The sequence below is a fragment of the Rattus norvegicus genome, chromosome 17 (genome assembly GCF_021556685.1).
Source record: "Rattus norvegicus strain SHRSP/BbbUtx chromosome 17, alternate assembly SHRSP_T2T, whole genome shotgun sequence".
NCBI classification, from domain to species: domain Eukaryota; kingdom Metazoa; phylum Chordata; class Mammalia; order Rodentia; family Muridae; genus Rattus; species Rattus norvegicus.
Window position 1 is genome coordinate 85,545,206 of NC_141550.1, and position 16,491 is coordinate 85,561,696.

Sequence of the window (16,491 nt, forward strand, 5' to 3'; positions counted from 1 at the left end):
AAGAACTTTTAAATTATTAATCTCAATAAATTTTTCACAGATTTCAGTTACAGCCTCAGTATACCCATTCATTAGAAATCCTATTTTTGTTTAATTGCACACTGTATCAAGTCGTAATATAAACTAAAAAGCACCTTCATTTTTCTAGTGCCTTTCACATGAACATTTTCTTACCCTTTCTCAGACAGCTAGAACCTCAGTATTTTAAAATTATGCAATTGAGTCATCTTTAAAAATATCCTGTGGGTTGACTTTGCCCTCCCTGTGTAGTTTTTGCTATGAGTTCATCTCACATAATGTTATAACACTAATCGCCACTGGTTTATCATTCTTGGCCTTGTTTGTTTTGCCTACTTTATATTAATGAGTACATTGTCTTGATACTCAAGGTCTTTCAAAATTTTAAATCTGACCCAATTTTATTGATCAGTCTTTTACTCCACTAGTATATATTTTTTGACCCAACTAATTTACTAGAGACTATCTAAGTGTTATTTAACTCAATTAGTCAGTCTATATTTCTAGTTTCCTTCTCTGTTTCAAATCAAAACATTCTCAAGTACCTTTTCTTTAACTTACGTTTTTAAATTTATATAAAATACGTGATTAAAATGCTATTTATATTAGTGTAAATAAAACACTCCTATATTTTTTCAATGTGTTGGTCTATTAAACCAACATTTCTTGGATACCTAGACTGTCTCACATTTAATTACAAGACAGCCCAGGAACCAATCTCTAGCTCTTTGACAAACCTAATCATTTTGTAACTATTTTTTATTTACTCTCTTTTATTATTTTCTTTATTTTTTCTTGCCAAAGTAATCAATCAAAGCTTCTATTGCCCAGAGAAATATCTGGATTAAACTAATTCTGGTTTATGTCTAATTTCTTTTGCCTGAACAGAATACATATCCAAATTGAGAGAGGTTCTAGCAAACCAAATCCACCCTATGTCCTGCCTCCATTTTGGATGTTCTTTGATAGAGAATAGTATGTAAGAATCCTTCGTGATTGTACATGGATTTAGATCAATTTTATAGATTCACCATTCTATTTTACTGATTTTTATTGCTTGTTTGTTATTTTCTAAGTACCCATGTCCCAACATTAACTGTCAAATCTCCGACTTAGTGAGAATGAATAGTTTTAAAACATTCCTGATTGAAGCACTATATAGATAGGGGCTATCCTTTTAAAGACTGTTAATCTGTCTTCCTAAGACAACTGTGTTTTGTACTTATAGTAAGATGAAGCTATGCTACCTGTGTTGTTTTCCCCATAAGAGAAGGAAACAGCTGTGTCAAGCTATACAATTTCTTTTCCAGTAATGTATTGAATGTTATAATTTTGTTTTTGTAATAAGTATGATTGATTCACACTTAGGACTGTTTTGTTCTAGAACTTTCAGAAAAATATTAAATTTTTCCTCTAAAACCCATATAAACATATTTTCTTTAAAATGATATTATTAGGGATTTTTTAATGGAAAATTTAGTTTAGCTCTGTAAGACTCACCTTATTTAAAGTAGATGATAAGTCTTCTTTCTTTTCAAAGGTGGGAGATGACCTCGGTTTATTCTCAACATCAGATCTTTTTATTTTTATTATATAAAATAATGTTTCAGTTTAATGATATTTTGATCATAATTTTCCCTCTTTCAAGTTTGTCCAGATCCTCTTCTCCTGCCTACCCAACTTTCAGTTCATCCTCAAAATCAAACCAAAAACCATATACAACAACAAAATGCTCAAAACGTAGAATACAGAACGGAACATTACCCGAAAAGAAAAACAAAACAAAACGACAACAAACCCAAATAAAAGCAAATGAAGCTGTGGGGTTCACTAATTTTCGGCAGTGTTCCTGAGCATAAGCCCCGTGGTTCATATGCCCAGTGTTGTCATTAATTGGAGAGAACTGATTTTTCTCTCTCCCAACAGGCATAAATGGCAGTTATGTTGTTAACCTTCACATTACTTGCTAAATTTATATTGATTCGTGCATAAATTTTATAAGTATAACATAATAAAATAAACTAATAAAATAGAATAAAACACATCAATTTCAGGCATGAAAGACCAACAGAAGGAGAAAAACCACAAAAGAAAGCAGAAGATTTGGAGTCTGACTCGTTTACACACTCAGAAACCCCGTGAGAACACTAAGTTGGAAGTCACAATATAAGGCAGGTTAGCCTTCCAGTGAGCAGTATCTTATAAATGTGTATTTCCACGCATAGATGTATGCATTTGTTTAATAACGTAAAACTGCCTAAAAATTATGACGGAGGTATGATTTTCATTTGCCTTTCATTGGTATCAGTGGTTAAATTCTGTGCCATGGAAACACAAGGAATTGAGTTGGGACCACCAGAAGCCATGCAGAGAGGCCAGGCTTAGCAGCTCTCCTGTAATACCTACTCTGCACTTGACTGGTTAACCAGGTTAAACCCATGAGCTTGGGGTTTGATGAAAAACCCTGCCTCAAAACACCAAAGGTGAACAGTAATACGGGACTCCACAGGCATGTGTCCCCCACATGTATGCACACACTTTATTTTAGTCAAAATAATCATTATAAATTACTTAGCATTTCCATTAGTAGTATGAACATTATAAACAGTATATTTGTGATAGAGATTAAAAAGTAACCAGTTAAAAATAAAAATATATAATAAAAATTGTATATATACATATATATACATATATCCTATGTTTGCTCATGGTTGCACATTAAATATTTCATTATATATCACTTTATAGGTTGTCACTCATTGTTAATACTACCATTCATGTGGCATTAATACAAAGACTTTTTTCCTAAATATTCTTTTAACATGCTTCAGGAATGGATTTATTTTAATGATGATTATGATTTTTGATTTTGCAGAATTAGATACTCATACAGCAAGAATTTGATGCCATCATTTCTAGCAATATTTTACTATGGTAATACTAGTTGTAGAAACTAACTCATGTGAATCTGTAAAGTATGACACCATTAATTTACATTATTTTTATTTATTATTGTTGTTTATATGTATGGTGTGTGAGTGCAAGTACATGTGTGTGGACAACGGAGAACTTTCAGGACTTATAACCTTCTTACGTAAGATCCAGCATGTTTGTCATTCTTGTGAATCAAATGCATTTACCTTTTAGTCATCTCACTAGCCTGTTACTTTCTTTTTAGTAGTTAAAACCCTGAATTTGATCTAAATCTCAATTTTATAAATTAGATTTAAAAGAGTAATCTTTTTTTTAATTTTAAAAATAAAACATCTTACTTATTTTAATACTGTAACACTGATCATATTGATCTGATTGATTCTCTCTCTCTCTCTCTCTCTCTCTCTCTGTGTGTGTGTGTGTGTGTGTGTGTGTGTGTGTATGTAAGTATGTATGTATGTGTATGTTTGTATGAATGTTTGCTTTTGCTTTTGTTTTGAGATAGGTCCTCATTATATTGTCAGTGGTTGTCTTAATTATTTTTGCAGTCTTCCCTACCCTCTTACTTATGCTCTGCCTGCCTCATTCTCCTGGGATGACTGATATTCACCAGCATTTATGCTCAGTTATACTCTTGGTGTTTTAATATGCATCATTTTAAAATCAGAGCCACAATTATTGCAGTAATTGTCTAGTCTAACAAGAGTAATCCGAGTCCTCATTCATAGTGAGTACAGTGTTATGCTATTGCTATAACAAAGACTTTAGTTCATCTATAAAGAGGAAAGGTTTATTTGACATTGTGCTTTGAAGTCTGTAGGTTGGTGCGTAGCTTCAAAGCTTGTGGGCTTATGGTAAGACAACACATCATGAAAAGACTTTAGGTGGAGTAAAACCTTTGTAACCTGAATAGAGAGGAGGGAAAAATGGGTCTGGGTCCCATGATCTTCATTAAGGTCACAAACTCAGTGACCTAAAAGGTACTGCTAGGATGATCCTCAAGGTTTTCACTCATTCCCAGTGATACCACTTACGATGCAACCTGATTTTCATGCACCTTCAGGGGAGAGTAAAGTACAACTGTAGCAAGTACAATGGCTTTGTTGGCTTCAAGAGCATTGAGCAAGGAATTCATACGGAGTGGGCAGTGTTCACACACAACACTCATCTGGGCTGCTATGCTGCCCTTGCATTATGAGATAACTGTCTGCTAAAATCAGTTAGAGAAGTCAACCTCAAAAGAGTGTTCTAGTAGGTGAGCTAATACTTTTCTTTCAATCATCCACATATTATTTAATATATAGCATATCAGCTGCTGCTGCCACATTTTTCATAAAGCCAGTAGAGTTGGAGTCCTAATAAAAGGATGCCTGGATACGTACGATTTCATTGACAGGTACTCATGAGCACCTTTATCACATCACCACACAGAACTTGTGAGATTCCCCCTGGGCTACAGTGCGCTGTGGTCACAGTAGGAAACTAAGATATCTAATGGAAATGTGCCTCAGATTTTTCTCTCAGGGACTACATGTGGGTATTCAAAACCATAAAATCCCACATGTTAAAAGCCTAAGTGTTTAAAAACCTATTACTTGATTTATCTCTGCAGGTACTCATCAAGACGGGAATTGCGATTTCCAAAGTGTGGGCTCAGAGTGGACAGCAAGGTCCACGGTGGAAGAAAGCAGAAGTGTTTTTAGGCATCCATTCACACGTGGAGGTCTGTGATCCAAGGGAGTTTGTAAAGAAAGAGCTTTGTTAATTTTTGTCTTGAATACTAATTTATCTCTTCTTCCCATTATCTTCATTTCTTCACATTTCCAATTTGATGCACTGTGTATGCAGAACATTTAACAGCCCATATGGCATTTTCCATAAAGAATGTACCATTTTAGAAAGCCATAACTTCTCCCAATTAGACAGTTACACTTCTAGGTACACTTAATTTGAGTGATGATCATCTCTTACTCTAGCAAGCTTCTCACACTGAAAAAATATCTCCCCAGATACTGAGATTCGAAATTCAGAGATTTTAGTACAATCATTTAAATGTGACTTCAAAAGCCATCTTCGAAACTTTATTTAATGGTTGAACCTTCTTATACTGAGTTAATTTGTGTAATTAAAATAATTTTGTAAGCAAATCCTGGTATATATGTCTTTATTTAGATTTTAACATCTGTATAATAATACATATCCAACAATGTAAATTTTAAAATATTACAAAGGATAACAATATTAAAAATAATGAATATCACAATGTGAAAAGATATTTACTGTTGGTTTCTATTTGGGGGTCACATTAAAATTACAAGATCTGTAGTTTGGATTAGAGTTAAATTTACTTCTTGGCTATTAAGATAAAAGGAGTCTTGGCTATTAAGAGAAATGAAGCAAGAGCCCATCCTATTTATGCAGGGGAAGATTCTCTTTTTTCTTTAAAATTTACTTTAAGAATGTGGAGGCAAGTTCCAGGAATTTGAAAATATTCAAGTGATAACATCACTTGAATTAAATTGTTAAATATTGTATTTTCTGTCTTGTTTGTTTATCACAAGTAGGCATGGTGGTTGTGCATACATAGTAAATATGTCTATGATCCTTCCTGTTAAAGCAGTTGTTTTCAATAGTGGAAGCTCTGCCTGATGTACATGTATAAGGCTTGATGCTCTACGCCCAATTTCCTGAAATGTTACATGGGCTGTGGAATAAATGCCTTATTCTTTTGCCCTCTTTAAGACTATCTAGTTTCCTTATTAAGCGTTTAGAGATAGTTTAGTATGTGGATAGGAGGAAGCTCTACCCAAGGAAATGAAAGTTTGAGAATAAATTAATGACTTTACATATAAGACTTATCATTAGAAGGAGATTAGATATTCAATTTCAATAGGCTTTCAGTGGAAAAAATCTCAGCAAGAATACTTAAATGGGTCCAATCCTGTCAAATATATGTTTTCAAGTCACCTAAAATATTTATCAGTTCTGTACATAGACTATTAATATGGAAAATTGTGTTCAAAGGACATTAAGTGATTATTTAGCACGTAGAAACATGGATATAGTTTTTTCCATGATTCAAAAAACTTTACACCTTGAAATTGGTTTAAAGTTTTATTCATATTGAACAAATCTTTAAGTATGGATGGCATGTGTCTTAGGTTTTTTGCTATAAACGGGCAACATGACTTAAGTGTACAACACTTACAAAAGAAAACATTTAATTGGGGCTGGCTTCTACTCAGAGGTTTAGTCTGTTATCATCATGTTGGCAACCATGGCAGAGTGCAGGCAGACATGGTGCTGGAGAAGGAGGTGAGAGTTCTACATCTTGTTCAGAAAGCAGCAGAAGGAGACCGTACACCAGATGTAGTGTGAGCATATATATGACCTCGAAGCTCAACTCCACAGTGACACAATTTCTCCAACAAGAACAAAGCTACTTCAACAAGTCTACACTTAATCGTGCTGCTTGCTATTACCAAGCATTCAAACACCAGAGTCATTCAAACACCCGAGTCAATGGGGGCCATTCTTACTCAAACCAGCACAACATGTAAATGCATGCTTTTTCTTATGATCCACTCATCCCTTCAGTAACAATGCATTGAGAATCTGCTATGAAAAATACATTGAGAGGGTCCAGTGGTGAGCACACATGTTCATGATTCTTCAGTCATAGGATTCCTTTCCCTTTAGACTCAGGAGAATGACAAGATATAACCTTGACCTTCCCTCCCTCCCTCCTTCCCTCCAATCCTCCCTCCTTCCCTCTCTACTTTCTCATGCTGAAGCAGCATGAGAAGTCTGCAGACTCTTTTGAGGAGAGTCCTATATTTAAACACAGTTTTTTTTATTATAATAACCAGAGCAATCATATAAACATATACATAGATACACAGATACACAGATAAACACACACATATACATATATATATGTGTATATATACACAAACAACCGCACATACATGTGTGTACGTGTGAGCACTGAAGACTTTGTCATGTATTTAAATGTATCTACTCACTTAACTTTGACAGACATGTAACCCTATTTATAATGTTGTGGGTACATATTCAGTTTATAAATTGGAACACAGAAGTGCCTGTCTGGGCAAGTCTTGCTGCTCTTGCAACTCAGGGAGTAGACGTGGGTCTAGGCACTAAATGCTAAGTACTATGCATATATTAGGCAGTAGTGTTTATTTTCTCATACTCTCGGGCACTCGGTATATTAGACTTTAATGCTGCTATTTCCTTCTGGACCATTCTGAGCCATTATCATGGCGGATGCTTATATTGCTCGGTATCTGTTGTGAGAGTCAAGCTAGGGGTGCTTGATAGGTCATGTTTGTTTTAGTTCTAAACTTCTTGGCAACATAATGCTAATTGGTTTTTCTTTGTCTTGATTGGATTTCCTTATTCATTTTATCTTTTCAGATTGTCTTTAGGGCAAAACGTGGTGTCAGTTACATAGGAGATGTGGCAGTGGATGATGTTTCCTTTCAGAATTGCTCCCCGTTACTTAGCACAAACAGAAAGTGCACCCCTGATGAATTCATGTGTGCTAACAAGCACTGCATTGAAAAGGACAAACTGTGTGACTTTGTGAACGATTGTGCTGATAATTCAGATGAGACCATGTTCATCTGTGGTAAGTAGAAATGAGTTTTTGTGGTCTCTACATGGCATTTACGATTGCAATATAAAATTTTAATCTCAGTAGTAGATCTCAGTAGTAGGTGCAGCCATATTGATTTAATTGTTTAAATGGCTTCCTTTCTCCTTTTCAGTACTTAGCTTTGAATGCAATTCATGGAAAACTGATGGATGGCCCTTTTTTTTTTTTTTGCATGAAGGTATATGGTAATTAGAGCTAAATTGGAAAGTAGGTAGAGAAACAGCTATTTACCATATGAAACAATGTCTTTGAAAAAAGAGGCTAAGCTCACGTCAAAGTCTATTGATATGGACTGATGAGCATGCGTACTTTTATAGATTTTGAAAGGTTGGCATTTATTTACATGCATGATCAGGCATGATATATTGATAAAGAAAATAAAAGAATGTTCTCAATATATATTAAAGTGATGAAGCATTCTACCATAGTATATACAGAGTACATCTGTAGAGCTGTTGTTTGAGTTCACCTTATACAAGACAGTACCTATTAAAAAGCCCGTAGCTAAGAGACCCATCTGTGCTCAATGAGGTGATTCGGTATCATTGTGTGACACAATCTAAGTTTGCTTCATTGCATTGTAAATGAAGTGATCGTATATTGTCCAAATGAAGGTTTATGGGTCATTCTACTGCTATCACTTCTGAACTATAACTGTCAAATATTATCTGCTTCTTGGAACCAAACCTGCACTTTCAAAGAACCATTTTAGTATCAGAATCAATTGTTACATAGAACTTTTTTTTAAAGTCTTTATTTACTTATCTCTGCTTGATCTTCATGTAAACTCTTAGAGGACAAATATTAATGGTACTTGTCATAGGTCAACCTACCAGTAGGACTAGAATAGGCTTCATCAAAATTCATAAAACTGGTACTAACCTGGTCCTAGCGTCCAACTGCTTTGATTTATGATCCATGCTCTGTTTAAGCTACCACACTACTGTGTTCAAAACTGAATCCTTCAGATAAGTTATTGGCCTGGGAGACAGCCTGGCTTGTAAAGCGTGTGCTGTGTAAACATGAGGACCTGAATTTGAGTCCCCAGCAAGCATGCAAAAGATAATAGCACAGGTCTGGTGTAGGATTTTTAATAAGGGTTCTTAAATGCTTTAACTTCCATTTAGCTGACCCCCCACCAGAGGTAGTGGAATTCAAAGGTTAATAGGGCAAAGGAGGATATGGGCCTATTTAGAAGTAGGTTTTTGGTGGAAATTACTGTCTTCATTGTCATGATAGCAACAATCCAGTTCACACAAATCAGTAGTGGAATTCAATCCAATCAAAACCACTGTTCATGAATTGGCAATTACAGTTCAATCTAGAAAAAACCATGAGGCTCTGCCAATCTGCTGGAGTCTGTGACAGCAGCAAGAAACCTCCAGAACACCAATATAAGTTCTTTTGTGTGTTTCTCTTTATGAAGTCACAACAAACAATGATCAGCAAAGAGTGGCAAGGTGAACCAATACCACACAACATTGTCCACCATCTGTTGGGCTATATTTATACCCTTTCCAAACATCACATGTTCTCTCAAGTGTCTGCTCTAAAACACTCTCAAAACATCACATGTCCCGTTTCCAGGTAGCTTCCAGAAAAATACCATGTGTCTATTCTCAGCAAAACATTCTCCCACATGTCTACTTAAACAAAAACATTCAATCATAAGACAGTTTCTAGAAAAACATCACAGCATACAACTGAGTCTCCAAAGAAACAAGAAATTTCCAAAACACAGCACTGGGTGATGAAGGCAAGTGGATCCTCATTGGTCAGACAATCTAACCAATAGTGACCTCCAAACTCCATGAGAAACCATGTATCAAAATAATAAGTTGAAGAGTGATTGAGGAAGATGCCTAAAATCAAATTCCAGCCTCTCCACTCATGCACACACATGCATGGACAGTGAACACTTCTCCGTACATGTGTACACACATGAACACATATATATGCTGTGCACATGCATACATTCATCTACAAAATAATTATTGCTATAGACTTTTCTTTATGTCACACAGATATTTGTTATTTGAATATGTGAAAATAAAATACAAATGTATAAAATATGGCAAAATATTTTAATACTTTCTATTGAATACTGTATTTATTAATATGTAACTATTAAAATCTTTTACCTTTGAATACTTTCTGCTAGACGTTAGTTAAATTTCACATCAAATGATTGTGTAGTTTCTTTAATGTCGTTTTCCTTTGAATAAAATACTAATTTAACAATGTATTAGTTAAACAGAGTTGATATGTTTATGAGAACCACGTGTAATGTGGCCTTTGTCACTTTGAAATATATATTTTAATGTATTTTCAGTATAATTTCCTACTGATTAAATTTTTCTAATGCTTTAATATTAATATTTTAAAATTTTAGCACTTTGAAAATTTGGTATATACTAAAAGACATATGTTGAAAACTTTGTCTCTTGAACACTCTTGTGTAGGATCCAGCCACAGGGAAGGGTTAATCCTTCCGACAGTTTCTCAGTGCCTTCTCTACCTTTCTCCTCTCCTCTTTTGTCCTCGCCTCTTCCTTCCTCTCCATGCCTCCCTCCATTCTTCTGTCTGTCTTTCCCTACCATACTCAGCAGCTGATATTGCAATCGACATGTCTGCTCTCTTGACATGGAGCCAGATTGTCCTCAGCCTCACTATATAGCTGAGGCCGGATTTGAACTTAAAATCCTCCTTTCTTACCTCTCAAGTCATGAGATTATTGCCACAAGATATTATGCCCACCTTTCAGAATGTTTTGGGGATGAGCATATCATTAAACGCTTTGAAAGTTTTAGTGGGGCTATCTAGAATTGTGAATATATTATTTGCTCATCTAGACATACAAAGCTCTGTATACATCCATCCCTTAAGAATATTCACGGGGCTGGGGATTTAGCTCAGTGGTAGAGCGCTTACCTAGGAAGCGCAAGGCCCTGGGTTCGATCCCCAGCTCCGAAAAAAAAGAACCAAAAAAAAAAAAAAAGAATATTCACAACAACCTGTAAATGTGCACAGAGGAATCTTAACATCCGCCTCCATGTTCCTCTTGTTCCAGTCTCCTCCCCCCTCTAAAATTTTTCTCCCGTTCATCTTTCCTTCTGGTCCAATGACAGGCCTCCTTCTATCCTGTACCTGCCTCCACCTATATAATGACATCATCTTACAAAATGTTTTAAGTTTCTCAGGAAAAATGGACAATAAAATGTTAAAAATGCCTCCCCATACACAAAGTAACCATTTTTGACCTGGCTCTAACTACAGAAGTGGGATCTGTTCTTCCATAGCCTTCTTTGCTTTTATTATAGACTCTAAATATTCTAATGCATTCCAAGACAACGGGTCTTGGATGTTTCATTGTAATTACAGTGGCTAGAATATGCTGCAAGAATTATGGGCACCGTTACTCTCCTGCACATGCTATAAACTTTGATATTCTACTTAGATCTAGAATAATTGAAAGAAACAATAAAAAGAATCACCCTAGTAACTGATTTCAGAAACCGATTAGAGTTTGGGCTTAAATCTACCTTCTTTATTGAAAAATTTATATATACCTTGAATATGTATCACCACTGAAGAAAATTATAACCCCTAAAGCGTGATCATTAGTTAAAAGAGTAACATCTAAAATAGGACAAAGAATGAAGAAGTAGGAGCATACACTGTGTCTCATCCTGGAGTAGAAGATAACACACTATAATACAAACTTACTTGTTGCCTTAATTTGATGAAACTTCATATAAACTGAGAAATCCCAAACTTTCAGAGAACTGAAAAGCATTAGCTGCTTTAGCATTTGAATAACATTTCTAAAATTTTGGAAATAGTCTCCCAAAGTGATTTGTATATCTAACATCTGTAAATCCTTAATTTACTATAATTGATATAAACGTTGTCAGTAAAACAATTACTGTTTTGGCTTCTTATCATTTTATTGTATTTCATTAAACATTTCAGATAGAGGGTTGCTGAGAAACTAGCCTCAAATTTGCTACACAGTCCAGTCTGTCACTAAACTTAGGATAAAAGTATATCCCACTATAAAAGTATTGGGATTTAGGCATTAAACACCCTACTAAGCTTCCTTAAAATATTTTAATTGGAAATATATTATCATTATTTGACAGCTAGTATAGGAGGAATATCAAAACACTTGAGTTTTGCCAAGTTATCAGGAAATTATATCACTATTGAACAGTTTTAATTTCCTCTTCATTTTCAACATGGAGACTATATGCATATAAAGACAATAGAAATTATGTATTTAAACATTAAGCTAATTTAAAAAGTTTATGTATGTTAAAGGCACATTACTACATGCTTGGAAACAGGCTGGAGTCAATTAGAAGACAGGAAATTTTCTATTAGAATTTGAAAGATATTTTAATAACCTCTGTGCTTCCCACACAAAATCCACAATAGAATTTGTAAATATTTTGATCTGAGCAGTCATAAAACAAGTTATGAAAAATTATGGGTTTTGTTAAGAAGTACTTAAGTAATGTGGAAAATGGTTAAATATTTTTCTTTTTTTTTTGGATATTTTTTATTTACATTTCAAATATTATTCCTTTTCCTGGTTTCCCGTCCATAAGCCCCTTATTCTCCCCATCTCTGTCTTCTTATATAAGGGTGTTCCCCTCCCCAAAGACCCCTCTTTCCATCTTACCATCCTGACATTCTTCTATACTGGGGGGTCCAGCCTTGGCAGGACCAAGGACTTCTCCTCCCATTTGTGCTCAACAAGGCCATCCTCCTTGACAGGAGCCATGGGTCTTTCTACTTGTAGTCTTTGGGTAGTGGTTTAATTCCTGGGAGCTCTGGTTGGTTGGTATTGTTGTTCTTATGGGGTTGCAAACACCTTCAGCTCTTTCAATCCTTTCTCTAATTCCTCCGAAGGGGGGTCCAGTTCTCAGTTCAATTGTTTTCTGCTAGCATTCCCTTCTGTATTTGACATGCTTTGGCTGTGTCTCTCAGGATTAGGGGGATGTTTGCCGGGAAACCGGGAAAGAAAATAACATTTGAAATGTAAATAAGAAATACTCAAGTTAATTAAAAAAAAAGAAGGAGTGAATCATCTGCACTTTGGTCATCCTTCTTGAGCTTCATGTGGTCTGTGGATTGTATCTTCAGTAATCCGAGCTTTTGGACTAATATCCACTTATCACTGAGTCATACCATGTGGTTTTTTTTTATGATTGGGTTACCTCACTCAGGATGATATTTCTTAGCTCCATTTATTTGCCTATAAATTTTATGAAGTCGTTTTGGTTTTTTTTGTTTGTTTTGTTTTTTTTATTAACTTGAGTATTTCTTATTTACATTTCGAGTGTTATTTCCTTTCCCGGTTTCCGGGCCAACATCCCCCTAACCCCTCCCCCTCCCCTTCTTTATGGGTGTTCCCCTCCCCATCCTCTCCTCATTGCTGCCCTCCCCACAACAATCACGTTCACTGGGGGGTTCAGTCTTAGCAGGACCCAGGGCTTCCCCTTCCACTGGTGATCTTACTAGGATATTCATTGCTATCTATAAAGTTGTTGTTTTTGATAGAAGATTAGTACTCCATTGTGAAGATATACCACATTTTCTGTATCTATTCCTCTGTTGACGGGCATCTGGGGATTCTTTTCTGCTTCTGGCTATTATGAATAAGGCTGCTATGAACATAGTGGAGCATGTGTCTTTGTTGTATGTTGGAGCATCATTTTGGTATATGCCCAAGAGAGGTATAGCTGGGTCCTCAGGTAGTACAATGTCCAATGTTCTGAGGAATCTCCAGACTGAGTTCCGGAGTGATTGTACCAGGTTGCAGTCTGACTAACAGTGGAGGAGTGTTCCTCTTTCTCCACATCCTTGCCAGCAACTGTTTTCACCTGAGGTTTTGATCTTAGCCATTCTGACTGATGTGAGGTTGAATCTCAAGGTTGTTTTGATTTGCATTTCCCTGATGAGTAAGGATGTTGAACAATTCTTTAAGTGCTTCTCGGCCATTCAATATTTCTCAGTGGAGAATTCTTTGTTTAGCTCTGTATCCCATGTTTAATAGAGTTATTCAGCTCTTTGGAGTCTAAATTCTTGGCTAAATTAAGTTCTTTGTGTATATTAGATATTAGCCCTCTATCAGATGAAGGATTGGTAAAGATCCTTTTCCCAATCTGTTGGTTGCTGATTTGGCCTAATGATGGTTGCTGTTTTGGCCTAATAACAGTGTCCTTTGCCCTACAGAAGCTTTGCAGTGTTATGAAGTCCCATTTATCAATTTTTGATCCTAAAGCATAAACCATTGGTGTCTTCTTCAGGAAATTTTCCCTAGTCCCCATGTGTTCCAAATTCTTCCCCATTTTTTTCTTCCATTAGTTTGAGTGTATCTGGTTTTATGTGGAGGTCATTGATCCACTTGGACTTAAGATTTGTACAGGGCGATAAGAATGGGTCAATTTACATACTTCTATATGCTGACTTTCAGTTGAACCAGCACCATTTGTTGAAAATTCTATCTTTTTTTCCACTTGGTGGTTTTAGCTCCTTTGTCAAAGACCAAGTGACCATAGGTGTCTGGGTGCATTTCTGGGTCTTCAGTTCTATTCCATTAATCTACCTGCCTATATCTGTACCAAATACCATTCAGTTTTAACACTACTACTCTGTAATACTGCTTGAGGTCAGGGATGATGATTCCCCCAGAAGTTCTTTTATTGTTGAGGATAGTTTTAGCTATCCTGGGTTTTTTGTTATTCCAAATGAACTTGCAAATTGCTTTTTCTAACTCTATGAAGAATCGAGTTGGAATTTTGATGGAGATTGCATTGAATTTGTAGATTGCTTTTGTCAAAATAACCATTCTTACTATATTAATCCTGCCAATTCATGAGTATGGGAAGTCTTTCCATCTTTTGAGATCTTGGATATCTTTCTTCAGAAACTTGAAGTTCTTGTCATACAGATCTTTTGCTTGCTTGGTTAGAGTGCACTGAGGTATTTTATGTTATTCGGAACTATTGTGAAGGGTGTCATTTCCCTAATGTCTTTCTCAGCCTGTTTATCCTTTGATACCCAGCCACTTTTTTGACGTTGTTTATCAGGCTTAGTAGTTCTCTGGTGGAAATTTTGGGGTCACTTAAGTATACTATGTCATCTGCTAGTAATGATATTTTGACTTCTTCCTTTCCAATTTGTATCCCTTTGACCTCTTTTTGTTGTCTGATTGCTTTGGCTAGGACTTCAGGTACTATATTAAATAAGTAGGGAGAGAGTGGGCAGCCTTGTCTAGTCCCTGATTTCAGTGGGATTGCTTCAGGTTTCTTGCCATTTAGTTTGATGTTGGCTACTGGTTTGCTGTATATGTTTACTATATTTAGGTATGTGCCTTGAAGACTTTTAACATGAAGGGGTGTTAAATTTTGCCAAATGCTTTCTTGGCTTCTATTGAAATGATCATGTGTTTTTTCTTTGAGTTAGGTTACATAGTATTGTGTTTACATAGTGGATTATGTTGACGGTTCCTGTATATTAAAGCATCCCTGCATCCTTGGGATAAACCCACTTGATCATGATGGATGATCATTTTGATGTGTTCTTGGATTTGGTTTGCAAGAATTTTATTGTATATTTTTGTGTCACTATTCATAAGGGAAATTGGTATGAAATTCTCTTTCTTTGTTGGTCTTTGTGTGGTTTAGGTATAAGCATAATTGTACCTTCATAAAAATAGTTGAGTAGTGCACCTTCTGTCTCTGTTTTGTGGAATAGTTTGGACAGTATTGGTATGAGGTCTTTTCTGAAGGTCTGATAGAATTCTGCATTAAACCCATCTGGTCCTGTGCTTCTTTTTTGGGGAGACTTTTAATAACTGCTTCTATTTCTTTAGGAATTATGGGACTATTTAGATGGTTTATCTGATCCTGATTTAACTTTGTTATCTGGTATCTGTCTAGAAAATTGTCCATTTCTTCCAGATTTTCCAGCTTTGTTGAATATATGCTTTTGTAGTAGGATCTGATGATTTTTTGAATTTCCTCAGATTCTTTTATTATGTCTCCCTTTTCATTTCTGTTTTTGTTAATTTGGATACTGTCTCGGTGTCCTCTGATTAGTCTGGCTGAGGGTTTATCTGTCTTGATTTTCTCAAAGAGCCAGCTCCTGGTTTGGTTGAGTTTTTGTATAGTCCTTTTTGTTTCTACTTGGTTGACTTCAGTCCTGAGTTTGATTATTTCCTGTCTTTTATTCCTCTTGGGTGTATTTGCTTCTTTTTGTTCTAGAGATTTTAGGTGTGCTGTCAAGCTGCTAATGTATGCTCTCTCCAGTTTCTTTTTGGAGGCACTCAGAGCTTTCAATATTTCTCATAATTTTTGTTATGTGGTACCTTCATTAAATTCTAAAAAGTCTTTAATTTCTTTCCTTATTTCTTCCTTTACCAAGCTATCATTAGATAAAGCATTGTTCAACTTCCATGTATATGTGGGCTTTCTGTCATTTTTGTTGTTATTGAAGACCAGCCTTAGTCTGTACTGATCTGATAGGATGCGTTGAATTATTTCAATATTCTTGTATCTGTGGTTAAATGTTTTCTTAACTCAGGTAAATAATCAAGAGTAAAAATTGGAGTATATATACAATTTTATAAATGTTTAGAGAACAATTATATATCAGGGAGTCTATAAGCATATACAATAAATAAAATAAAAAATTTTCTCACAGGCATATACCACAAATATCTGTTAAGTAGAAAACATTCTCTCTGTGTTGGCAGGTAAATGATTCAGTATCTACTTCTGTCCTCCATGCACACACACACACACACACACACACACACACACACACACACACACACACATACACACACACAC

At 35.5% G+C, this 16,491-nt stretch overlaps 1 protein-coding gene across 1 annotated transcript in view; it reads left to right on the forward strand.

The window, feature by feature from the left end:
• Malrd1 (MAM and LDL receptor class A domain containing 1) overlaps positions 1-16,491 on the forward strand; it is a 724,504-nt gene that overhangs the window by 339,881 nt on the left and 368,132 nt on the right. Inside the window, 2 exon segments of the mRNA NM_001287618.3 lie at positions 4,565-4,675; positions 7,390-7,603. Coding sequence (NP_001274547.3) covers positions 4,565-4,675; positions 7,390-7,603 — 325 coding nt within the window.